The 25,894-nt window shown below is 39.8% G+C and overlaps 1 protein-coding gene across 3 annotated transcripts in view; it reads left to right on the top strand.

Annotated features, from left to right (window-relative positions):
* The window catches only part of LOC117512107 (alpha-1,3-mannosyl-glycoprotein 4-beta-N-acetylglucosaminyltransferase C-like), a 58,454-nt gene extending 49,793 nt beyond the window's left edge, over positions 1-8,661 (top strand). For all 3 annotated transcript variants that reach the window (XM_034172071.1, XM_034172072.1, XM_034172073.1), the window contains one exon: positions 7,098-8,661. In XM_034172071.1, the coding sequence (XP_034027962.1) occupies positions 7,098-7,981 (884 nt within the window). In that variant the 3' untranslated portion in view covers positions 7,982-8,661. The remainder of the gene's footprint in view (positions 1-7,097) is intronic.
* Positions 8,662-25,894: the final 17,233 nt, after the last annotated feature.

Genomic DNA, 25,894 nt, shown 5'->3' with positions numbered 1-25,894 from the left:
CTGATCCATGATACCTGGTATGCGATATATAGGCCCAACACCATAGTAGGAGAAACATGCCCATATCATGATGCTTGCACCACCATGCTTCACTATCTTCAATGTGAACTGTGGCTTGAATTCAGAATTTGGGGGTCGTCTCACAAACTGTCTGCGGCCCTTGGACCCAAAAAGAACAATTTTACTCTCATCAGTCCACAAAATATTTCTCCATTTCTCTTTAGGCCAGTTGATGTGTTCTTTGGCAAATTGTAACCTTTTCTGCACGTCTTTTATTTAACAGAGGGACTTTGCGGGGGATTCTTGCAAATAAATTAGCTTCACACAGGCGTCTTCTAACTGTCACAGCACTTACAGGTAACTCCAGACTGTCTTTGATCATCCTGGAGCTGAGCAATAGGTGAGCCTTTGCCATTCTGGTTATTCTTCTATCCATTTTGATGGTTGTTTTACGTTTTCTTCCACACGTCTCTTGTTTTTTTGTCCATTTTAAAGCACTGGAGATCATTGTAGATGAACAGCCTATAATTTTTTGCACCTGCGTATAGGTTTTCCCCTCTCCAATCAACTTTTTAATCAAACTACGCTGTTCTTCTGAACAAAGTCTTGAACGTCACATTTTCCTCAGGCTTTCAAAGAGAAAAGCATGTTCAACAGGTGCTGGCTTCATCCTTAAATAGGGGACACCTGATTCACACCTGTTTGTTCCACAAAATTGACGAACTCACTGACTGAATGCCACACTACTATTATTGTGAACACCCCCTTTTCTAATTTTTTTTTACTAATAGCCCAATTTCATAGCCTTAAGAGTGTGCATATCATGAATACTTGGTCTTGTTGGATTTGTGAGAATCTACTGAATCTACTGGTACCTTGTTGCCCATGTAACAATAAGAAATATACGCAAAACCTGGATTAATCTTTTTAGTCACATAGCACTACTATTATTCTGAACACTACTGTATAATCTTCTGTTCAGTGACAGAAAGAAGCCATATACTCACATTTTGTACTCTTACAGTGGCATTAATTAGCTCGTTAGCTGTGCATCATTACACCGTGTGGCTTATACATGAATAATACAGCAATGTCATCCATTTTGCTTCTTGCATGCAGTGATAAATTTGACATTTTTTTTTTTACTCTTAAAGAGGCGTTTTTTGGGCCAATGCGATTTATACTCCAATGCAACTGGAAAATACAGTAAATATGGCTGCAGTTTACAGTGTATTTATTTATTTATTTTTTACATTTATTCTGTCTCTGAGGAGGTGGCTTGATCTCAGCTGCTGAAACAGCAGTCTGTCAACCTCAATAAGTTAACACCCAGGTTTCAAATGCACAATATACAGATGCAATCAGAACCCGTTAAAATCCTGTTTGATAAATTACATTGTGTGTGCAACCCTCACCTATTTGCATATTCACACCCCATAATTTTGCACACTCATGGGAACATACACCAAATTCGATATTGATGAAAACAAACATGTTAAATGGAGAATATGCGCTATTTTGCCTATTGGAAAGAAGCAGTCCTCGCTGCGCACCATTAGTAAATCAGCATGCACATTCTGCAGAAGCTATGGTGTTTGTGCATGTTTACACATGCAGACCTTTAATAAATCAGGACCTGTGTTGGCAGAAATGTCATGTTGATTTAATCACAAACAATCATGTCAATGTTTTCTTGGAAAAGCCCCCAAATTTTCATATTTTATCTCAAAAACATCACATTATTGGAATATGAGCACTGAAAATAAATATCTGAAGGTGTCACTCGAAATCAGTAAGTCGTTTTATTCCCAAATCCTTAGACAGTTTTCAGATAAATGTATTTTGTCATTACACATAAGCTTAACTTAAACTGTGTCAGGAACAGGTTTGACCAATAACTTCTCATATGCCTGGTTCTTAGCACTTAGTGATAAGTAGGTGGCTCTGTGGATAGAAGTTGTATTCTCAAATATATTGATCCAGATTTGATTCCAGGTGTGTGTACTGCAGGCTACCGGTGTCTGTCTTTGGACAACACACTTTATCTGCATTGCCCGTGCCCACCAATCTGCAAATGGGTACCAGCCTGTGCTGGGGTCTTAGCTTATGGTGGGTTGCTTTCCCATCCAGGGGGACAGTCTCCGGGGATAATTCCTGGTCAAATGGGTCCCAGGACTTCTGGACTAAAATGTACACTATAGGTAACAATTTTCTTTTTTACCATGTTATTTTAAAACTTTCTAACATCTATCCGCATCTGTCAAAATTAATTAATAAAATTGGTTTTAATGGTTTTGGCAGTTGCAAAAATAAGTACCCCCCATATCCATTGTGGGCCTTGTAATGCTGATTAAACAGCAAAAGTCCTTTTCTCTGAACTTCAGGTTGAAAATATGATGAAACTGTCAGGTACTGAGCTTTGATGAAACACCACTACACTGCTGACAAATGTGGCTTTTTCTATTTGACTTGAAATGAGAGATTTTAATGCTTTTTTTAGTGCTTTTGTATGTTGTATTTGCCTAATTGATTTAAATTTTGGACATTTACACAGTGAGTAGTTTTAGAGATGTTGGGTAGCTGTAGGCAATAGAGTCTTTCAGGTTCCCATCATCCCCTGTGCCTGGAGTGGTTCCTATTCGACCAGCCAGTTAGAAATAACGTAAAGTCACCACTCATCACACACAAGGAAAACAAATGTAAGCCAGCATGAAATGTGATCACCGAAGGCATTCAAACAACTTGGTGTATGTGTGTGGTGTTGGTGTTTGGTCTGGGGCTGGGGTTTTTGTGTGGTCTGCGTGTCTTTATGTCTTTGTTCATGGGTTCTGTTCCATCTCCTCTTTCTGTGCCCTTCAGGGGAGTTCCTGTTACTTGTCTGTCCGGTTGTCTCTTCCTAGTGCACGTTATTACCCCTGAGCTCTATGTTGGTTTTGGTAGTCCTGAGTGTTATGCACCCCCCCTCCTCGTCACTTGTGTCTGTGCGTGTGGATGTGTGTGTTTGAGTCTCTTCCCCCGTGGGGCGTGCACTCTACACTTGCTGTGCGGGGGAACGTCCCATGGTCAGGTCTATGGTTGTCTGGTGGTCCCCTGTGGGGTGTGTGTGTGTGCGAGCGAGTTCCTTTTGTTTTCTTTGCTTGAAAGTCAATTTGATGATGCCACATGGTGTAAAACAATTATGTATTTTTTGTCATTAATTAATGATCATATATGGATATCCTGATTCCGTGACCACCTTATTAAATTAGCTAATATGGGTCCACATTTTCTATAAAAACAGATTTTTATGTTTGCATCCACAGAATACCTCATATGCAATAGATGATGCGATAGTAAAAGATGATGCACTAGTAAAACTTTAAAACTGTCAAATTTCAGGTGTCTAAAACAGTCCCGCTGTTTTAAATATAGAGGAACTGCTGCTTGTGGCCTCTCTTCTAACCTTTAGAGAGGTGGCGTTTTTCTTTCTCTTACCATAGACCATGTAGATGTGTTGCACTAAACAGAGATTCGTTCAGTGGGCATGTCTTCAAGAGAAAGCACAAGTCCCGATAATAATTTCACTGACATATGTCAGGAAAGTTTATTTCAAACTAATTCAGGCCTGAATGTTGCTTATAGCAGGGGAGTTTCCACCAGCAGTCATAGATTACTAAGGCTGCTATTACTACGATTACTATTTAGGACTTGTATGTTTGACATGAAACTCCAAACATTTAATTGTAATGCTTATATAAAAAGATATTTTGCACAATATTACCCCTTTAACATTGTGTCAAACAGTTGTTAAATGCAGTACATTTGTCGGTGTCTAGTTTCACATCACTGCTTCTATTTATGCTTCCACACAAGTGTGGTATGCATGTCTTAAATATCTCTGCCACAGACACAGAGGACACTCAGCCTCTCCATTTCTTTCACAATCCTGGGTTGATTGAACCACCTGTCTGTCCAACTATACAGCTGGTGGATTGTGGTGGTGTAGATTAAACACAACATTGCACACAATCTATATTATTGCTTGTGTTTCCCTTCAGAATTTTTTCAGGCCTGGTGGTAAAAAAAATTATAATAAAAGAAAAGAAATTCCAACAGAATGACTTACATGTGTTCAATTAATTGAACACATGTAAATTCAATAAATTACAAACTGTTTCTTTCTACATCCTGAATTCCAGTGAAGTTGGGGCGTTGTTTAAAATGTAAATAAAACAGAATACGATTTGTAAATCCTCTTCAACCTATATTCAGTTGAATACACCACAAAGACAAGTTATTTGATGTTCAAACTGCTAAACTTTTATTGTTTTTGTGCAAATATTTGCTCATTTTGAAATGGATGCCTGCAGCACGTTTCAAAAAAGCTGGGACAGTGGTATGTTTACCACTGTGTTACATCACCTTTCCTTCTAACGACACTCTAAGCGTTTGGGAACTGGGGACATAACTGTTGAAGCTTTGTAGGTGGAATTCTTTCCCATTCTTACTTGATGTACGACTTCAGTTGTTCAACAGTCCGGGGTCTCCGTGGTCGTATTTTGCGCTTCATAATGCGCCACACATTTTCAATGGGTGACAGGTCTGGACTGCAGGCGGGCCAGTCTTGTACCTGCACTCTTTTACTACGAAGCAAAGTTGTTGTAACATGTGCAGAATGGGGCTTGGCATTGTCTTGCTGAAATAAGCAGGGACGTCCCTGAAAAATACGTTGCTTGGATGGCAGCATGTGTTGCTCCAAAACCTGGATGTACCTTTCAGCATTGATGGTATCATCACAGATGTGTAAGTTGCCCATGCCATGGGCACTAACACACCCCCATACCATCACAGATGCTGGTTTTTAAACTTTGCACTGGTAACAATCTGGATGGTCTTTTTCCTCTTTTGTCCAGAGGACACGACGTCCATGATTTCCAAAAACAATTTGAAATGTGAACTCATCGAAATGCAAACAAGAGTCGTAAAATCGTTCAAGGTGCTGAAGAGGTGTGTGAGACTGCAGCTTTTGCTTCAATGCTTAATATGACAAATATGTTTTCATATCTGAAAAATGTGATGTGATTGGCAACAACTAACACCAGATTCAGATTCAGCGCCCCCAGATTACCCAAAATCCATTTGAAAAACTCCATGCAAGAAAAATCATGTTGTCCAGAGTAATGTGAGAAACACAGACCCGCTTTTAACCCACACTGTAACAAATTGATGTTAAAATATACAGCAACATTATACAGCAGTGCGCTGTTTTACATTTAAACTGTATGTTACTGTATATCGCAGTGCACTCTGGAAGTCCATATGACCATCCCGCAAAAAAATATAAACTGTACATCATGAAATGCTGCATGAAACAATCACATTGAAATGTTGACTTACTTTATATCATGTAATTTTGCAGCTCTGCGGTGCGTTTGAGAAGCTGGGGTTGTGATATACAGTTGATAAAGTAAGTATTGAACACGTCATCATTAGTACCGTATTTTAATTTTTTCCGAGTTTGAGAGGCCCTGCGACTTATAGTCCGGTGCAACTTATATATGGAGAAAAATTCACAACCACGAATTTTCTTTACACTTGAAATGAGAAACGCACCATTAAACTGCCTTTTTTTTTTTTTTTAAACAAGACGTGGAAACTTCCTAATGGCTTTGATTCCTTTAAGCACACGTTTAAAATAGTGGGGTCATGCTTAAAGCGGTCTTTAAACCAGCAATCATGATGGCGTTACTGTTTTGAGTTTTTTTATGAATAAGCGTCTTTATCAAATAGCAGAGTTTCTAATGACACAAAGAACTATTAAAGTAGAGGAACAGACGTCCATGTCTCTGTGTGTGTGTGTGTGTGTGCATTGTTACAGAGCACACGGCCAGACATTCATGTCGTGTGTGTGCATTGTTACAGCGCACACAGCCAGACGTTCATGTCTGTGTGTGTGCGTTGTTACATAATCCTGCTAACAGACAGACAAATGAATAAATGCCAGTGATTTTATTACATCCTTGGCAGATGTAATGAGAGCGAGTATGCGTGTGTGTATGAGACAGAGAGAAAAACAGTTAAACATCACATTTTACTTCTTGCTCTGAAGACCGGGGACGAAATGTACCTTGATTGTCGGTATATATTGTGCCTTTGAACGGTCGGCATAAATCATCGTGGAGACAATACATGCCCTGTGACAATATGTGCCGTAACAAACCTCAAGTAAAACAAGGGAGCAGCTGAAGGGACTTTAGAAAGCATCCTTTTAATCAGCAACAAGTGAGCACTCACTTGACAGAAAACTTTTTCTTTTACCAACTTGGTTTGAGGCTCAAGGAACACCTCTGCAAGTGGGGCCAGGCTCATACCACCAGACCGGCCACAGCCTACAGCACTCAGCCTAGTCAAACAAACTGGAGTTCGCAGCTGTGATGCACTTGGTGCAGGCCAGACTGCATAGTGTGACTTCACCCAAAAGGAACTATGTGTTCCCCTAATTATTTTGGGCATGGCATTGTTCTCTGTTGTGACCACATGTCCTATTTGTAAAAGGTAAGTCCCTTCGGCTGTTCCCTTGTTTTCATTAGGGGTAACCACAGCAGATCCAATCTGGGTCCGCATGTTGATTTGGCTCAAGTTTTATGTCTGATGCTCTTTATGATGCAACTCCACATTACATAGAGAAATGTGGCAGGAGTGAGGTTTCAACTGGGAACCTACTGCACTGAAACCAAGTGAACAAATCACTTGACCACCACCCCCACCTCGTGTCCTATTTGTGGTGAGCCTTTTTTAAATTTCTGACCCAGATTTGACACACTGTCTACTAGACAAATACATCAGGTGCAACTTCGAAAATACTGTATAGGGGTTGTGACTGGGTGTGTCACATAACATGTTGTCCTCGGTGAGTTCAATTCTTTAACCAACATTATGGGTTCTGACCACCCTTCTCTATCAGGTTGGCAGATGTCACATTGGCTTTTGTCACTATGAATATCAGCAATGCAGCATCAGGATAGGACAGTCATATTTTTAGAGTGTACAAGATTTCCCATGATTTGCGGTGACATAGCACACTGATTTCTCTGTTGATCTGTGTTACTGTCTCGTAGGACTAAAGAGGAACTACAACGATCATCCAGAACGGGTAACTTTTCGCTCCAAACAAAACCTGGACTACTCTTTTCTGATTAATTATTGCAGGCGTTTGGCCCAGTACTACCTCCAGCTGGAGGACGACGTCTCCTCTGCAAAGAACTTCCTGAGCACCATCAGGAAGCGTGTCAATGATCATAATGCTAAATCCACTACTTGGGCAACGCTGGAATTTTCAGCCCTTGGCTATATTGGGAAACTCTACCAATCAGTTCACCTTCCTCTACTGGCTCGCTTCCTCTTCCTTTTCTACCAGGAAATGCCATGTGATTGGTTGATGTCTCACTTTCGTGAGCTGCTTACCCAGAAACAGCCAATCCTATTCAAACCCTCACTGTTCCAGCATATGGGCACCTTTTCCTCATTCCAAGGGACCTACAACAAACTGAAAGACAAAGACTTTGTGGAGGCCTACTACACTAACCCTCCAGCAGATGTTTACACTGATTTATCCACCTACCAGGCACATTACCCCAAAATGGCTTGGGAGAATGGGAAAGGATTTTTCTGGGGACGCACACCAGAGAAAGGAAATTACCTAACTGTGGTGTTTAAACACCCTGCCGTGGTGACAGGGATATCTGTAGAAACAGGGTCAGGGGGGAAAGACCTCTTGGAGTCAGCTGTGGTGGAGATGGGCCATGAAGTAGTTACCACTGAGAAACAAGAGAGAACTTGCAACATATTTCAGCTGTTGGGGACTGTGGAGTATGGGAGCTTTGAAATGCAGGAGATCGACAAAAAGTACAGCTTAAGCTCTTCTTGTATCAGATTACAAGTTACAGCTGGTCAGAAGGACTGGGTTATCTTGAAGAAAATCAGGGTTACGACTAAGAGTTGAGCACACTTGAACACAAAAGCCCAGGTGTGATGTTTTTGTTAAACCAGATTCCAATTCACCTGTGAGCCATATCTTTCGACAATGAACATGTAACTTTTACTTTTTTTTGTCCCAGTACAAAGCCACTGAAAATGGGAAGCCAGTTCTGAGAAAACTTGCCTTCAACATACTGATGATACCAACAGTGACAATAGTACTTGGAGCAATATGTGTTGAAGGCATTTAAACAGAATGTGTTCACAGTTACAAAGTTTTAAAAATAATATTAATAATAATAAAATAATAGCTTTTTGTGTTCCACAGTGGTTTTTGGCACAGGTGAACCGGGCAACCACCGGGGGCGGCATTTTTTCCATGATGCATGAGGGGTGGCACAAGCACTTAAAAAAAAAAAAATCGCACCACAAAGCGGTTTTCTATTATCTGTCATATCACTATGTGGGGAATTGGTAGGTTTCACAAATGGAATGGACAAGGGGTCGAGGATGGAATTAGTGGGCTAAAGTCACTTACACCTCAACTTTCTTCCAAATAACGCACATCTTATTCATTACATTATAAATGCAGGCCTGTAATTCCTGTACATTTTTCTTAATTGTGTGAAATGGCTAAAAAAAAAAAAAAAAAAGTGATAAAACTATTATGTGGTCACCCAGGTGAATTGGTTTAGTTTTGACTTCTGCTTGTGAGGGGAGGTGGGGGGTTGGAAGTCTGTTGCTTTTCTTGAGTGCCAAATAAACAGGTGGACAGAAAATGGTCAAAGCCATCAAGTGCCCAATTTAGGAATAAGAAAATAAGAGGAGAAATGAGCAAAGGATAAAGGTATGCAACTGTGTTTTCTCTGTGTGATTACGGTATCCATGTCATGAATGAAGGGCTAATGTTAATTGGTGGTGTAACTCTTAATGTTTGTTAGCCTTCTTGCTATGATGCTTGCTAAACCTGCCTCAACATTTTTTTTAATTGAAAATGCATATCTTTTTTCCCTGAGTGATGTGTCAATGACCTCAGCATGTACTCTTCAGCCTGTCTTCAAGTCCACTGCAGAAAGCACAGTGCTTTGCTTGAAGGCACTACAGCAGACACAAAACTTAATGAGAAATCTGTTGGGGTTCTTTTTCCCTTTTTGTTTTTAACATAATTTTTGAACTCATGGATTCTTAACACTGAACAGATTTTTATTTTTTTTTAATCTTTTTTTTTTTTTTTTTTTTTTGCCTTCTTGCTCTCGGTCGGGACGGTCGCATTTTTCTCTCCTCCTCCCTCCCCAACTTTCCTGCTACTGTAGCTTGTTTTGTCTGTGAGGCTGCCAGCCCTGCTCCTCTGGAAAACAGCAAAATGGATCTGATCAAGTGGTCTCTGAACGCAATTGATACTATTTTTTCCACAAGACACTCGGGAGCGGAGGACCCGACCTGTCCTGCCGGGACACGTGGCGGGTTACGTGATGGACAGCTGGCGGAGGTGGCAAGTCATGTGCCTGTACACGTTGTCTGTGGAGGACGTTGAAGATGTTTACTTATTTGGAGCTGTGGTGACCGGGTTTCTGCTGTGTGGGGCGGCCATAGCACTGGTTTACCGGAAAATTAAGAAGGTGGAGGTGGCATTAATTGGCCCGTCCAGGCTGCCCCACATGATTGATTCGATTGGAAGGGCAGTGTCAGCTCAGTCGGCGGGTGTCAACCGCACGTTGGAATCCATCTCGGGGAGAATGGCTGCACTGGAAAACCGCTTTGATCGTCAGTAAGACCACATCTCCTCTATTCAGATGTATTTGGGAGCCACTCTGAAGTTTCAGACTGTGGAATCTGCCAGGCGTCTGTTAATCTGGATATCTATTTGGTTTCCAAACACCAGCTGTCCTTCAAGGCCGCTGGGATAAAATCCTCCCCCCGAGGAACACTCCTGATAGCCTCACTCCTCGTCTTCCCCGCCTCTTCGTCTTCCCCTCCCTCCCTTCCCAGTCCTGAGATGTTGACTGTGGGACCTTGAGACTCTGGTAGACTGATTCGGGACTGGGATCCCCCCCAGGATGGACAGATAAGGCCTGTCGATGTCACCACACGTGCAGCCTTCCGGGCTGTCTGTCTGGACACTGGACACATCCAAGTCTCAGCTGTCGTCTGTTGTGATTTGTTTTTTTGTTATGACTGTTTTTCTGTGCTATGGGGTTTTTTTGCTCTCCAGTGGTGCTGCGTGAGTTCAACACAGCAGCATTGGAGGTTTTTCTTTTCCCAATTCTTTCCTTGTGTGTGCTTTTATGTGTTCATGTACCGGACCGGCTTATGTATGTTGTTGTTTGTTAAGTGTGTCATGAGGCCGGTCAAGGTTTGCTCAGCCCTGCTCGTGACTGAGGGCAAGGGAAATACATCTGGAGCTGGTCCCCAGGCGCCAAAAAAGGCGACCTCTGCTCCTAACTGGCAATTAGGATGGGTAAAAATGCAGTAAACACATTTCATTGTGCAGGGAACATGTTCCTATGTGCATATGACAATAAACTCCTTTTGAATCCTTGAATCTGTCATGTATTGGGTGTTTCCTGCTTGGGCTTCTCTGTTCCTATTTCTCTTGCCTGTCTCACTTGGTGCTTGGTGGGAGGGGATACACTCTGTCTAGGCCACACCCTGTTCCGGTTCTTTCCACAGGTGTTCCTAATCTGTAGCTCACTGCCGGATATATTTAAGCTTCACTGCTTGCACTGATTGTTTGCCTGATCGTTGCGCCTTGTGCCCTCGCTTCTAGCTCCGTCTTTGTATTATTCAAGTCCTGATGCCACGTGTGTGTTTTGACCCTTCGCCTGTTTTTCTTGACCACGTTACCTGCCTGATGATTTTGATCTGTTTGCTACTCTTGGACTGCCTCTCTGTGTACCGGACCCCAGTGACACCGTCAGTAAATGTCTTATTGAACCAGAACTACTGTGTCCAGTCTCGCATTTGTCTCCAGCCATCCCAGCTAAAGTATCCTGTCAGAATCCTTGAACAGATTTCCTTTTTTTGCTCTCTTGCTCTCTTAAACCTGCCTCAACATAATTTATATTGAAAATGCGTCTTTTTTTCCCATCTGAATGAGGAGTCAGATTGTCTATATTTGTCACTTTTATGTATATAGTGTGTATATTTAAGATCTGATCATATATACTGTTTTGTACAGAATTGCCTCATATCTTTTGCAAATGTTGGAGGTGGAAGGAGATTGTTATAAAAAATAGCTGTTTGTGTAGTTTTTTATTTTTTTGTGTTGGTGGGGTGGGTGCTCGGAGGGGGTCTCATATGGGGAGGAATTCAATGTAAAACCGCCACTGCTGCAATGATACAAATTCAACAAATCAATTTTGTGAAAATACAGAGATGTTGCATTTCATGGGGCTCAAACATTGAAATGGGAATTTCAGACTATCTGCAGGCATAAAGCTCAAGGGATCCGTCACAGTCGGTGGCGGCTCCTGAAAAGTTTCTGAGGAGCAGCAATATGTCTGATAATGATTAAGGCAACCCATTCGGTAAATATATTAAGGAAGACGATTAATTTGTTGCTAGCTGATTAACTCATACAGCAATTCATCCACTAGATGGCAACATACAACAGATTTTCCCTCTAGCTACATAAATTACAGGTGGAAAATTGCATCCAGACTCTACAAAAGGAACTACTGTCTCAATGAGAAAAACTGATGTAACAATTTGCATAGATTTTTTTTTTTAACTTACCCGTTACTGACTTAATGCCACAAGACTTCTCTAGTTAAGCTGAAAAAACTTTTAAAACAAATTATGCAAATTGTTGCATCACTTTTTCTCATTGAGGCAACTGTTTTGTTTTTGTTGTTGTTTATTTGTTTTTTTTTATAAGCGTGCAGGAACGTTTACATGCAAAATGTTAATCAAAATGGAGTGGTCCCACAATAAATTAACCTCCTTGTTCACATTGGAAACAACTGGGGATGCAGGACCTTGCTCAAGGGCCCTTAGTAATTTTCAGATGGAAAAGGACTGTATAGCTTTGTGTGTGCTGTGTAATATTCTCAGGTAAAATGAGAGGTCACAGAGGTGTTAAAATGAGCTGTGACATAAATTCATCTTAAATCAGGAGAACATCTGTGAAAACACCCATAGAAAGGTGATTTTGCACAATATGACCCCTTTAATAATTATCTTCTTAGCTCCATGACCATTTAATTTTTAAATCTGTCCATTGAACATTAATTCTGGATGAAAATTATTGTGACGCAAACATTTAGTGGCTGTTAACGACCGTTAAAGCCAAACGAGTTGGTAAACAAACAAACTTCTACATACGAGATAAAACAAGAGCAATTAGGGAATAACCCTGTGATTTTACGGTCGCAAATTGACTTTTAAAAGCCAGTAAAAAGGAGTTTTACCAGTGACGGTAAATCCATCAGTCAATCCAGTTAAATCCACAAATCCATGCAGTTCAGCATTGTCCTCGCTGCACTACTTTCTGTCACTCTCAGGTGACAGCGCAGTTAATTACCTTATAGTGTTTCTTAAAGCCAGAAAGTTGCCATTTGAAATGCCTTTAGTTTTGTGTCATGTCTTGTGATCTGCTTTTTTTCTACAAAATTAAACAACTGAATGAACATCCTCCGAGGCCAGTGATTCCATAATTTTTGCCAGGGGTTGTATAGATATTCGGCATGTGGATGAGGTACGTTCAAACATTTTCAAGCTGTGTATCAATTCATTTAATTTTACTGGGTTTCATCATAACAAAGTCGTCCTCGTGATTACACATCTTAATGCAGTTCAGGTTACATGAACTTTAGTTGCTTCGCGGATACAGGCCCAGGCCCGCCACACCGGGAACTGGAAATTGATTTGAATGTAATGAGGCAGGTTTTAAAAGGAAAAAGATAAATTTATTGAAATAGTGCTGATGAGGTGGAGACCAGGAGGTGAAGTTACTGGAGGATGGACCACTGGTGCAGGATGCCAGTGGAGCGGGTGGAGACTGCGGGCTGCAAGGGAAAAACAAACACAAGGATGAGCAAACAGAGGATATTCCAGACACAGACAGAGAATACTAAGGTTTCCTGACAACGGTAAACAAGAGGCCAGGGTTACCACTTCCGTAGATGGAAAGTAAGTAGGACGCTGCTAATTGATGCAGATGAGTTGCAGCCACAGGTGTAGAAGATCAGCTCCACTGGCAGAGAAATACAAAAGTGAGGGGGAGACAACATAAAGCAAGACTGATTCCGCACACCACAACACTGGACCCAGAGCCTTTCTCATTTCTTGACAGAATAAATATTCCCAAAATAGATGATGATGAACGCTTGAGGCTGGGGCCAGTTAATCTGCGGATGAGATCTTGGAGGCAATAATGAGTATGAAATCGAGAAAGTCTAGACACCCCTTTTGGAAATGTTTTCTGACAGGTCAAAATGGGATTCTTCCACCCACTTTAAGGGTAGCCCCAATCACACTTCTTCAAAAACCCGGGAAATCTAAAGCTAAGTGTGAAAACTGGCGCCCAATTAGCCTCTTAAATTGAGACGTAAAAATACCTGTCAATGTCAGCTTTATTTATGTAGCACATTTACACAGCCAATGGCCTCCCAAAGTGCTTTACAGTAAAATAGACACAACAATAAAAATAATAAAAGCAATAAAAACAACAATAATATAGTGGAATAAAACAGATAAAAGACCCAATAAAAGTGGTTTTACTCAGCCAAAGGCCAAGGTGAACAAGTGAGACTTGAGAAGCATTTTAAAACTGCAAAGGCTTTTCGTAGTTCACACCATGGAAGGTAGTGCATTCCAGAAAGTGGGAGCTGCAACCACAAAGACTTGATCTCAAGGCTTGAGGAAAATCCAGAAGCATCTGATGCATTGACCTACAGGCTGTAGAAGGCTGGTGCAATCTAATAAAGTCAGACAGGTATTCTTGGGCCAGCCTATTCAGAGACTTAAAAACAAAAGAAACAATCTTAAAATCAATCCTGTACCTAACTGGAAGCCAGTGAAGAGAAGGGAGCAGAGGAGTTACAGTAGTGTTCAGAATAATAGTAGTGCTATGTGACTAAAAAGATCAATCCAGATTTTGAGTATATTTCTTATGGTTACATGGGAAACAAGGTACCAGTAGATTCAGTAGATTCTCACAAATCCAACAAGACCAAGTATTCATGATATGCACACTCTTAAGGCTATGAAATTGGGCTATTAGTAAAAAAATTTTAGAAAAGGGGGTGTTCACAATAATAGTAGTGTGGCATTCAGTCAGTGAGTTCATCAATTTTGTGGAACAAACAGGTGTGAATCAGGTGTCCCCTATTTAAGGATGAAGCCAGCACCTGATTAACATGCTTTTCTCTTTGAAAGCCTGAGGAAAATGGGACGTTCAAGACATTGTTCAGAAGAACAGCGTAGTTTGATTAAAAAGTTGATTGGAGAGGGGAAAACTTATATGCAGGTGCAAAAAATTATAGGCTGTTCATCTACAATGATCTCCAATGCTTTAAAATGGACAAAAAAACAGAGATGTGTGGAAGAAAACGGAAAACAACCATCAAAATGGATAGAAGAATAACCAGAATGGCAAAGGCTCACCCACTGATCCGCTCCAGGATAATCAAAGAAAGTCTGGAGTTACCTGTAAGTGCTGTGACAGTTAGAAGACGCTTGTGTGAAGCTAATTTATTTGCAAGAATCCCCCGCAAAGTCCCTCTGTTAAATAAAAGACGTGCAGAAAAGGTTACAATTTGCCAAAGAACACATCAACTGGCCTAAAGAGAAATGGAGGAATATTTTGTGGACTGATGAGAGTAAAATTGTTCTTTTTGGATCCAAGGGACGCAGACAGTTTGTGAGACGACCCCCAAACTCTGAATTCAAGCCACAGTTCACAGTGAAGACAGTGAAGCATGGTGGTGCAAGCATCATGATATGGGCATGTTTCTCCTACTATGGTGTTGGGCCTATATATCACATACCAGGTATCATGGATCAGTTTGGATATGTCAAAATACTTGAAGAGGTCATGTTGCCTTATGCTGAAGAGGACATGCCCTTGAAATGGGTGTTTCAACAAGACAATGACCCCAAGCACACTAGTAACCGAGCAAAATCTTGGTTCCAAACCAACAAAATTAATGCCTCGCAGATGTGAAGAAATCATGAAAAACTGTAGTTATACAACTAAATACTAGTTTAGCGATTCACAGGATTGCTATAAAAGCAGTTTGAACATAATAGTTTTGAGTTTGTAGCATCAACAGCAGATGCTACTATTATTGTGAACACCCCCTTTTCTACTTTTTTTTTTTTACTAATAGCCCAGTTTCATAGCCTTAAGAGTGTGCATATCATGAATGCTTGGTCTTGTTGGATTTGTGAGAATCTACTGAATCTACTGGTACCTTGTTTCCCATGTAACAATAAGAAATATACTCAAAACCTGGATTAATCTTTTTAGTAACATAGCACTACTATTATTCTGAACACTACTGTATTTGCTCATGCTTCTTTGTCCCAGTTAGCTGCTGCATTCGGCACAAGCTGTAGGTGGTTATGCTGTTACTGGTCAATTTCAACATACAACATAGATACCGTAATTTCCGGACTATTGAGTACACATGAATATAAGCCGCACCCACCAACTTTAAAAAGAAAAAAACATTTGTACATATATAGACTACACTTGTCTATAAGCTGCAGGTGTCCATGTTGTAACATGATTTACAGTGGAGCCAAAAAAGTATTTACTCCTAGTCAGCCCCTGATTGTGCAAGTTCTCCTACTTAAGCCTGGTTCACACGGCAGGATAATTAGGCCAATATCAGACCGATCTAACCCTTCCGACAATCTTAAGGACGCCCTGACAATCGTGATGACACTAAAGATAATCCTATCAGATATTCCTGCCATGTGTGGTGTGTAAGAGCGCTCTGATCTGCTCAGAAGGACGTCAGGGGCGCTCCGATCACAAATTGGGGATATTCAACATGTTGGACTGTCTTGGCCCGATATCGCAGCATGTGTGGTGTCCCCCGACCACAAACAAGCATGCAGCCTGCTGAATGTGACATGCAGCCAATCAGAAAATGAGGTGACGGACGTACGGAATGGAAAATAAAATTAAAACAGCTGTTCTGACTTACCAGAAAGTCCGGTGGTCGCTCTGTCTCCACTCCTTTAAAGAACGACTTTTCTTTTTGTATCGTTTTTCCCCCCGTTTTAAATAGTCCACAAAGTATCTCCATTTGTTTACTCTGAAATCACGTTGAATCTCGAGTGATTTTGCGAGATTTCCTGTCTGAGTTGGGAATGTTCGTGTGTGAAATCTGTTCGTGTGTGGTGTTGTTGTCCTTACCATGTGGTTGAACACCACACACTGTACGACCAAACCTGTTAGATCTATGATTCTAAGTAGGAGAACTTGCACAGTCAGGGGCTGACTAAATACTTTTTGGCCCCACTGTATTTACCCAAAAAGATGTTACACAGAAAGATTAAATTTTTTTTTTTAAATTAAATACGTACCGGTAACACACACAAATACGTACCACAAATGCTTTTTTCCGAAAGTCAACATGTAAATATTGCCGAACACTGCGAGCGCACATATGGTGTTGCACGACATCTCAGCTCCACATGGAGGCAAACTGAGTCATTTTAACATTGTTTTATTTTTTTTTTATTGTGGATCACCGGATAATTTCATCACGTGCAGACACAATCATCTGATGTCTGTGGTAACTGAGACACTGTGACTCTTTGAAATTATGACACAAAGGGGGGTGGGGGGCAGCTCCACTGACAGCACCACAGACACACAACCAATGGATTACACCTGTAGCAGACTGAGCCGGTCTGGTATCAGCCTGGACAGCCACAACAGGCACTGCAACTCAGCAACCTGATGGACGACCTCCGGTGTGGAAACCATCTGACGGAGCAATTGTGGCACACAGTGCCGGTGTCACAGAAGGACTTTTCTTCAGCCATGAGAAAATTTTTTTTCAGACATCATTTTCCAAATTCAGGAGGCTTTATGTGGATAATTTTTCTTCAGGATGTGATGATGAATCTCACTGAAACAAACAGGTAAGATTTTATATTTAATCTGTGTGTGAATTTACTCTGCATGAGGAACGCAGCTTTCAGCCAATCAATGGACACCATTAATGGACATAGTTCAACTTATGAGTAAATTACAAGAGAGCCTGTAAAAATCCATAAATTAGCCGCACCATTGTTTAAGCCACAGTGTTCAAAGTGCATGAAAAAAGTAGTGGCTTGCAGTCCGGAAATTACAGAACTTTGTAATATTCTAGCAAAGAAACTGGAGAGCCTTCTTCCAGGCATTATTAAGGAAGATGGAAAAACGGGTTCATGGTTAGGTGTTGAAGAATATAATTGCATTTTCTGCTACTAATTCTTGTTTCTATAATTTTCAGAAATAACCAGAGTATATCACCCAGTCTGTATGATTAAAATGCTTATGTTTTTGACCTGATTGCGTTACGCTGATGTTTGAGTAACGGCTGATGTGTCTGTTCAGACTCATATTAGTATAATATCCACTGTATTAGATTTAGGGCTTCTTTGCAAGAGCACATTATGTGCTGAAGATATTGTACTCATTATTCTACTTTTGACTAATCATGGGAGTATTGAAACTGCTTAGCAGCCTGTTTAGTATCAGTGGAATATCTAGACAAGATGTACCCCATCTATACTGCTGCTGTGAAATTATGTTGAACCACAGGCATGTCTGTGCACACCAGCCTGCTGACATTTAAGACATATCTTATGGCTAAGGGTAATCTCGCAAAGTGTTTATGCCCACATACAGTTGTTTTGCAGACTCACGGAAATAAGGGAGGAAGCCTGAAGAATGTGGTCATGACCTGTCCTGTACAGGCCATTCATGGACGGGTGTGGTAAAGACACTTAAGGGAAGTGATATGCTAGTAACCAATCCTTCCAAGCTAGTCATTTGGCCACACAACGCAAGGGGAGGAGAATTCCCAGAAGCAGATGGTTCGCACCAACCTTTCGGACCAATGAGAGGAGGGGAAAATGCCACAAAAATAGATGAATCATTGTTAGAGCAGGCAGTCTGACACGGTGAAGACTTTTAAATCAAGACTGAAGACCCACTTTTTTAGACTGTCTTATCATTAATCTAATTTGCTTTTATGTTTGCCTTGTAATCTCTTTTTATTCTACTGTGTTTTATCTTTTTATTGTGCCCTTCTTGATTTTAATTGTGATTTTAAATTACTTTGTGTTGTTATGAATTGTGTGAAGCACCTTGGGGTGACTCTGTTGTGAGACGGCGCTATATAAATTAATAAATTGAAATTGAGAGCAGGTTATTTAAGTGGGTCAGCGATAGCATGGGGGCTCTTCTTCTTACCTCCTGCTGAGAGCTAAGGCTACGTCAGTGCTGAGAACAGGATCCACTGAGCTCTGTGTTAAGATTTTAAAACTCAGTGTTGTTTTAAATAAAACTCTGTTCTGAACAGTAAATCAGGCAGGGTGCAATCTGAACAGATTCTTTTGTGTCATGACTTCTTTGTTTCCACCTTTCCTGAGATCAACGGATACGCGGTGACTGGTGGACGAGGTCAAGGATCTTGGGGGGCCAGTCTCCAACAAAGATTTCATAATACAAGAAGGGTCCTTAAGCATGATCAGAGGGAGGCTTCAGACATAGTTTTACTTTAGATGCAGAGAAAGCCTTTGATAGGGTAGAATGGTCTTATTTGCATGAGACCCTTGAACACTTCGGTTTGGGAGGGGGCTTCCAGTTGGATAAAGCTCCTTTATAATACTCCTTATGCAGAAATAATCACCAAAAACATTGTCTCAAAGCCAATAATGATTGAGAGAGGCTGTAGACAAGCTTGCCCCCTGTCCTCTCTCTTATTTATACTAGTAATTGAATCATTGGCAATCACTATAAGGGACCATGCTATGATCACAGGTATTAAAATTAGAGGGTTCAGTCACCAAATAGCTCTCTGTGCTGATGATGTGATTCTGTTTCTTAAAAATCTATCCCAGCCCTGTTGACATATATTGTTATAAAATTAATAATTCAAAATCCTCAATAATGCTTCTGTACTCAGAGGAGAGGGCGACTCCCCCTAAACACAACCACCTCTTTAGAGATGTCAGTAATTTTACTCATTTAGGAATTCAAATTGTTCCAAAACTGGATGATGTGGTAAATTGTAATTATAGTCCAGTAATGGCTGACATTTCTAAATCGGTGGAAAGATGGTCGAGCCTCCAAATCTCATTGGTTGGTAGAATAAATGTACTAAAAATGAATGTTCTACCTAAACTGCTGCATCTGTTCCAGTATATCCTCTTGCCACCTCCATCAAACTTTTTCTCTAAAATGAAAAACTGTTTATCCAGTTCTTGTGGAATAGCAGGCGCCCCAGACTCAGCCCTCTTATACCTACCCTTTGACAGAGGAGGGCTGCAATGCCCCAGTTTGTTATGGTATTATTGGGCAGCCCAGTTAAGAACAATAATGTTATATTATGCTGCAGAAAAGCCTCCCACCTCGAGGACTATCGAATCCCTCTCTTTTAAGCCTCCTTTTCCTGATTATATTTATTCTAATAAATAGAATAAACTCAAAAAGATTACATTTTTTTTCCCAGTATTTTTATTAAATTTTCTTGCAAAGATATAACAATATGAATAATTGACAATATGAACATGTCAATATACAAGAACAATACATTTCACACACACACATACACATCCATACTTGTGCACATATAAACCTTACATTGCGCAATTTATCACAATCCACTCAAATATCACTATTCAGCAGTAACAAAAAGGAAAATGCATAATAATAATAATGTAGAGATGACTTCTGTATTTCCTATTTCATAGATATAATATTCAAATATGGTTCCCACAATTTAACAAAATATTTTCGTTTACCCTTGACTATATATGTCAGTCTTTCAAGACCTATACATTCTGAAAGTTCCTTAATCCACTGTCTTGGGGAAGGGGCTTCAATATTCTTCCAATTCAGAGCAATAACTCTTCTAGCTTGTAAAAGTCCAAAATCCAATAGTTTCACTTGTTTTTTTTTCAATAGGCCATCAGGATATATTCCCAATATACATCATTTTGCACAAAGTGGAATGTTTATATTAAATATTTCCATTAAGCATTGAATTACATTTTTCCAAAAAAGTTGAATTGTCGCGCATTCCCAAAGACAGTGTACAAGAGTTCCTTTAAAGTTACCACATTTATTACAAGTGTCGGGAATATTATTAGAGATATGGTGAAGTATTTCAGGAGTTATATATGTCCTTGTTAGCCATTTGTATTGAAGTAGTTTAAGTCTTGTATTTATTGTTTGTTTCTGTGCTCTTAAACATGCTTCGTTCCATTCAGTTTCACTTATATCTTCATGCAAGTCATTCCTCCAAGCATTCAATTTATCTAGTGTTGAATCTTTAGAATGGGCCATGAGCAGGTTGTAAAATTTTGATAATAGACCTTTCCCTTTCTGGTGTTTTATAGCAATTTCTTCAATTGTTGATAGACAGGGGATATTCGTACTTTCTCTATATTTTGATGATATAAAATTTCTTATTTGTAAATATTTAAAAAAGTGCTTTTTGGGGATTTGAAATTTTTCACACAATTCATTGAATGTAAGCAGTTTTCCATCTACATATAGGTCCTTGATTGTCTGAATGCCTTTGTCTTTCCATAATTTGAATCCTCCATCCATCCTACCTGGTATGAACTGGTTATTGTTCCATATAGGTGAGAAACGAGATATTGTTATAGGGTTTTTGACAAGTTTATGGGCATTGTACCATACAGTTATTGTGTTTTTTAGAAATGGATTTTTTGTTTGTTTTTTAAGTAGTTTTATATCAGATGAATATAGATAGTTGTTTATTGGTAAATTTGGGATTGATTGTTGCTCGATGGATACCCAAGCTGGAGGAGTGCCTGTACTGAAATAGTGCAATGCTGATGTTAATTGTGCTGCCATATAATACCACTGAAGGTTTGGAAATTGAAGGCCCCCTCTTTCATAAGGTAAATAAAGTAGCTTGAACCGAAGTCTTGCTTTCCTCTTGTTCCATATGAATTCACTGAATATTTTGTTCAATTTATCAAAAAATGATCGAGGTAGTGGCAAAGGAAGTGTTTGAAAATAATATAAAAATTTTGGTAAAATTGACATCTGTATTATATTAATGCGTCCTATCATAGAAATAGGTAAACTTGACCAGCGACCAAGTGTTTCTGTGACCTCATCTACCAAGGGATCGTAATTTATAGTGACAATTTTATCTATATCTGGGGTGATTTGGACTCCCAGATACTTGAACCCATCTGTAGTGATAGTGAATTTGTTTTTTATTGGAGGGGATTTCCTGTCCTCATCATTAAGAAACAGTAGTACTGATTTACTATTATTGATTTTATATCCGGAAAATTCGCCAAATTTCTCAAGCAGGTTCATCAGGTTAGGAATAGTGTTCTTTAAGTCTGTTAAAAAGAATATTATGTCATCCGCAAATAAGGATATCAAATGATTTCTACCACCAATGTTGACTCCCGAGAGTCCTACCTGGGCTCTCACCGCTATAGCCAGGGGTTCCATAGCTAGTATGAAAAGAATTGGTGACAGGGGGCACCCTTGTCTAGTGGAACGTTGTAAATGAAATGGTCTGGAAAGGTTATTGTTAGTTAAAACTTGGGCAGTGGGGTTTGTATATAACAATTTAATCCATTTGATGAAGTTTTCCCCCATTCCATATCTTGGGAGTAGTTTCAACAGATAGTGCCATTCTATCCTATCAAACGCTTGACGTGCATCTACTGACAATATTGCTGTATCACGAGCACGTCTGATATTATGATAGCCTTGTCTCTGTTGAACGAATCCTTGTTGATCATCCAATATCAATTTGGGTACACACCTTTCTAGTCTTTTGGAGAGCACTTTGCACAATATTTTCAAATCGCATCCCATGAGACTTATTCCCCTATATGATGCACAATCTGTTTGTGGTTTGTTAGGTTTTAAAATGAGGATGATAGTTGCTAATCTTAGGGTGTCTGGGAGGGTCCCAATTTTGTATGATTCTTTAAACATGTCTAAGAGTGGCTGGGCTACTTTATCTTTGAACATCTTATAGAATTCTACCGGTAGTCCATCTGGCCCCGGTGCTCTGCCGCTGTTCAAACTTCCTATTGCTTCTTTTATATCAGTAATTGTCAATGTCCTGTCCAATATTTCATTATCTTCCTCTGACAGTTTTGGAAATTGTAATTTATCCAGGAAGTTGTTTTGGATTTCTTCGTTCACGTTACATTCTGATTTATACAAATGTTCATAAAATGTCCTAAAGCTATCGTTTATTTCTAGAGGGTCATAAGTTAGATCATCCAAGTTTGTTTTTATACTAAGAATTACTCTGTCTGATTGCATTTTTTTTATCCTCCAGGCTAACAGTTTACTTGCTTTTTCTTCCTGGTCGTAATATGCTTGCTTCGTCCACATTAAACTTTTTGCTACTTTTTCAGTTGTTAGTTTATCGTATTTAGTTCTCATAATTCTTAAATTTTGCAGTTTGTCTAGGTCATTAGTGTTATAAAATTCATTTTCTAAAGTTTTAATTTGTTGTTCCATTAATTTAATCTCCATGTTATATTTTTTATTTCTAGTCCCTATGAAACTTATTATTTCACCTCGTATATAGGCTTTAAAAGCTTCCCATCTAATACTAGCGGATGTTTCTTCTTTATTACAGTCAAAATAATTATCTATACATTTTTCTACAAATTTTACGAATACTTCATCTTGTAATAAGAAGGTCTGTAATCTCCATCTTTTTGGACTATACACTATTTTACCCAATTGTATCTTAACAGAAACCGGCGCGTGATCACTCAGTACAATGCTATTATACCAACACTCTTTCACTTGTGGCTCCAAATCTACGGATGTTAAAAAATAATCAATGCGCGAGTGGCTTTTACAGCTGCCTGAAAAACAGGAATATTGAATACTATTTGGATTTCTAATCCTCCATATATCATGTAGTTTAAGATCTTTCATATAGTTATGAAGTATCTTCCTGGTTTTCATATGTGTGCTATCACTTTGGGATGAACGGTCTAAGACTGGGTTGAGAGTGCAATTAAAGTCTCCCCCCATAATACACATTCCATCTGAAGTGGAAATATTAAGAAAAAGATTTTCAAAAAAGGATGGGGAGTCATAGTTGGGGCCATAAATATTTATAAGATTCATCTTTTGAGAGAATATAGTACCTTGTAATATATCTTCCTCCTGGATCAATAATGACCTTGGATTTCTGAAATGGTATTGATTTATGGATCAAAATTAAAACCCTTCTGGCATGACTAGTGAAGCACGCATGAAACACTTGGCCAGGCCATCTTTTGGTTAGTATTTTGATATCTTGCATAGTCAGGTGTGATTCTTGTAGGTAAATAATTTTAGATTTTAACAACTTTATTCTATTCAATATTTTTTCACTTTAATTAATTTTCTCATTCCCCTGACATTCCAGCTTGTAATAAGAGCATCAATATATTCTTTTTTACTTTCCATTTAGTGATTTATGATAAATAAGATTAGGACCAAAAATCACCATACCTCTTTCCTTGATAAAGTGCACATTTACACAGTCATACTCATTCATACACATATATACACACACATTGAACCCAGAACATATTTTAAACTTCCCCTTACCCACCCCTGGTATTCCATCCAGTGGAATGAGAACCCCACCCCTTTGAACACTGAAGTTCCCCAGGATGCCGATCCACAATACTGGGGAGAAGCTAACCAACATGACCTTTCTCCCTTGTTCCAACATCGACACCCCAACACCATGTTAGTTCTAATGTCTCTTAACCCCCTTGAAATAAGTATAACAATGGAAGACGTAAAAATAACAGTATACTGTATATATTGCTATTGATATCCAAATTATAACTGCCAACTATAACCTTGAGTTACTGAAGCTTAGCTTAGTAAATAAACAAAAAATATTTTAAATGAAAATATAGACATAAGAAAAACAAAACAAAACAAAAACACACCCTGTATTTATCAGGTATCACCTGCTTAGAAATGTTTGTTTTATATCAGGAAATTCTTGATCCACATATTACCACGTTTCAGTTCAAACGCCACCAGTGTTCTCCGTGGAACCTTGAAGTCGCCTGTAGAATTCCTCTGCTTCCTTAGGTGTGGAAAAAAGGTGGATCTTACTGTCATGGAGAATTCTAATCCTGCATGGATTGTATTGAAACCCACGGAAAGCGTTAATGTCGATGAAGTTCTTGACGTGTTGAAAGTTCTTTCTTGTCCGGGCTGTTTCGGCCGAAAAGTCTTGTGCAAACGTGATCCTCTGGCCATCGTGCAAGATTTGTTGTTTTCTTGCTTCTCGGTAAACAAACTCTCTCTCTTGTAAGTTTAGAAACCGGATCAGAACGGCTCTGTTCTGGCCTGGTCTGGCTGTTGCTGGTGTGCGGTGGGCTCGTTCCAATGTAAATGAACGGTGCGTCAGGCCCAGCCATTTCGGTAGCATCTCAGTAATATAGTCGATAAGTCTACTATTCCCCTCGACTCCTTCACGTATTCCAAACACACGGAGATTTTTACGTCTTCCACGATTTTCCACGTCCTCCAATTTAGCCTCCAGGGAAGCAATGCGCTTAAGAGCAGTTTGTAGAGTTGTGTCGGCTTCCTCCTGTTTAGTTTCGGATGTGGCTATGCGGGCTTCGGCCTGTTCAATGCGAGTCGTGTTTGCAGAGACGTCTTGTATTGTCTGTGTTAGGTTACTCTCTAATGTTGTGAGGGCGGATGACATATTGCTCAATTTTTGATCAATACCACCGAGTCTTCCTCCAAAGTCTGAACGCATTGACTTTAGTTCTGACAGTACATCTTCGATGCTAGCCATATTAGCACACTCCGTGTTAGTAGTAGCATTAGCATCCGTGCTATCCTGGAGATTTGTCGGGGTTGTTCTGGTACTCGTTTTGCGTCCGCGGGTGAAAAGATCGCACTGTTTCATGGACGTTGTCTTTGACATGACCCCCACGCAGCGTGTAAAGTGAAAGTTGGCAGTTAATAAGGGTTTTGTTCATAAAAACAAGAACACGATGTCGGAGCCACAGCGCTAAGTCGCCATCTTGGTCATGTGGTTCCCGGAACTCCACCCAAAAAGATTACATTTAATCCTATAGTTAGAAATATGATTTTGTTTGACACGCTATTAAATATTTCTTTACTATTCCTGACAAGATTAGAACTTTCTGCTTTCAGACATCATCGATGGAATTGTGTCATCTGCATTTGGGTGAAGCAAACCAAATACAGTTCTGTCAGGTGGAAATCTGTCATTCCAAGTCAGACTTGTAATGCGCGATACAAATTCTGATTGCATATCAAGATGCTGGTGAGGACAGCTTTCAGGTATACTGTCACAAGAACGGTGTGTCAACATATACATCAAAAACTCATCTCAAAAGGCTACACAAGGCATCTGGCTTGTCTTCATCTGTGACTCCAGTAAAACGCTCTGACCATTGTTGGTTTGAGCTCAAGACGCATTGTTTTTGTGGAAATGTTTGTGAATAAGACAAAAACATCCTGGCCGTGACAAAAAAGTTGTACTTTGTCAAACTGCTGATCGAAATAAACAGAAATCTTTCAAGGAGGTAATTCTGGAGGCCTGTGCTACCCGTGGAAAACAGTGGGCTAATGACATGCACATCAGAGTTTAAGATGCTGTTAGTGACCTGCATGCAGCAGATGCCAGGTACCATAGTGACTTTAAACCATAGAAGTAGAGAAATGGAATGCCAACTTCTAATCTCGGGG

This window comes from Thalassophryne amazonica, chromosome 6 (genome assembly GCF_902500255.1).
Source record: "Thalassophryne amazonica chromosome 6, fThaAma1.1, whole genome shotgun sequence".
Lineage (NCBI taxonomy): Eukaryota > Metazoa > Chordata > Actinopteri > Batrachoidiformes > Batrachoididae > Thalassophryne > Thalassophryne amazonica.
This window is presented reverse-complemented; position numbering and strand designations above follow the sequence as displayed.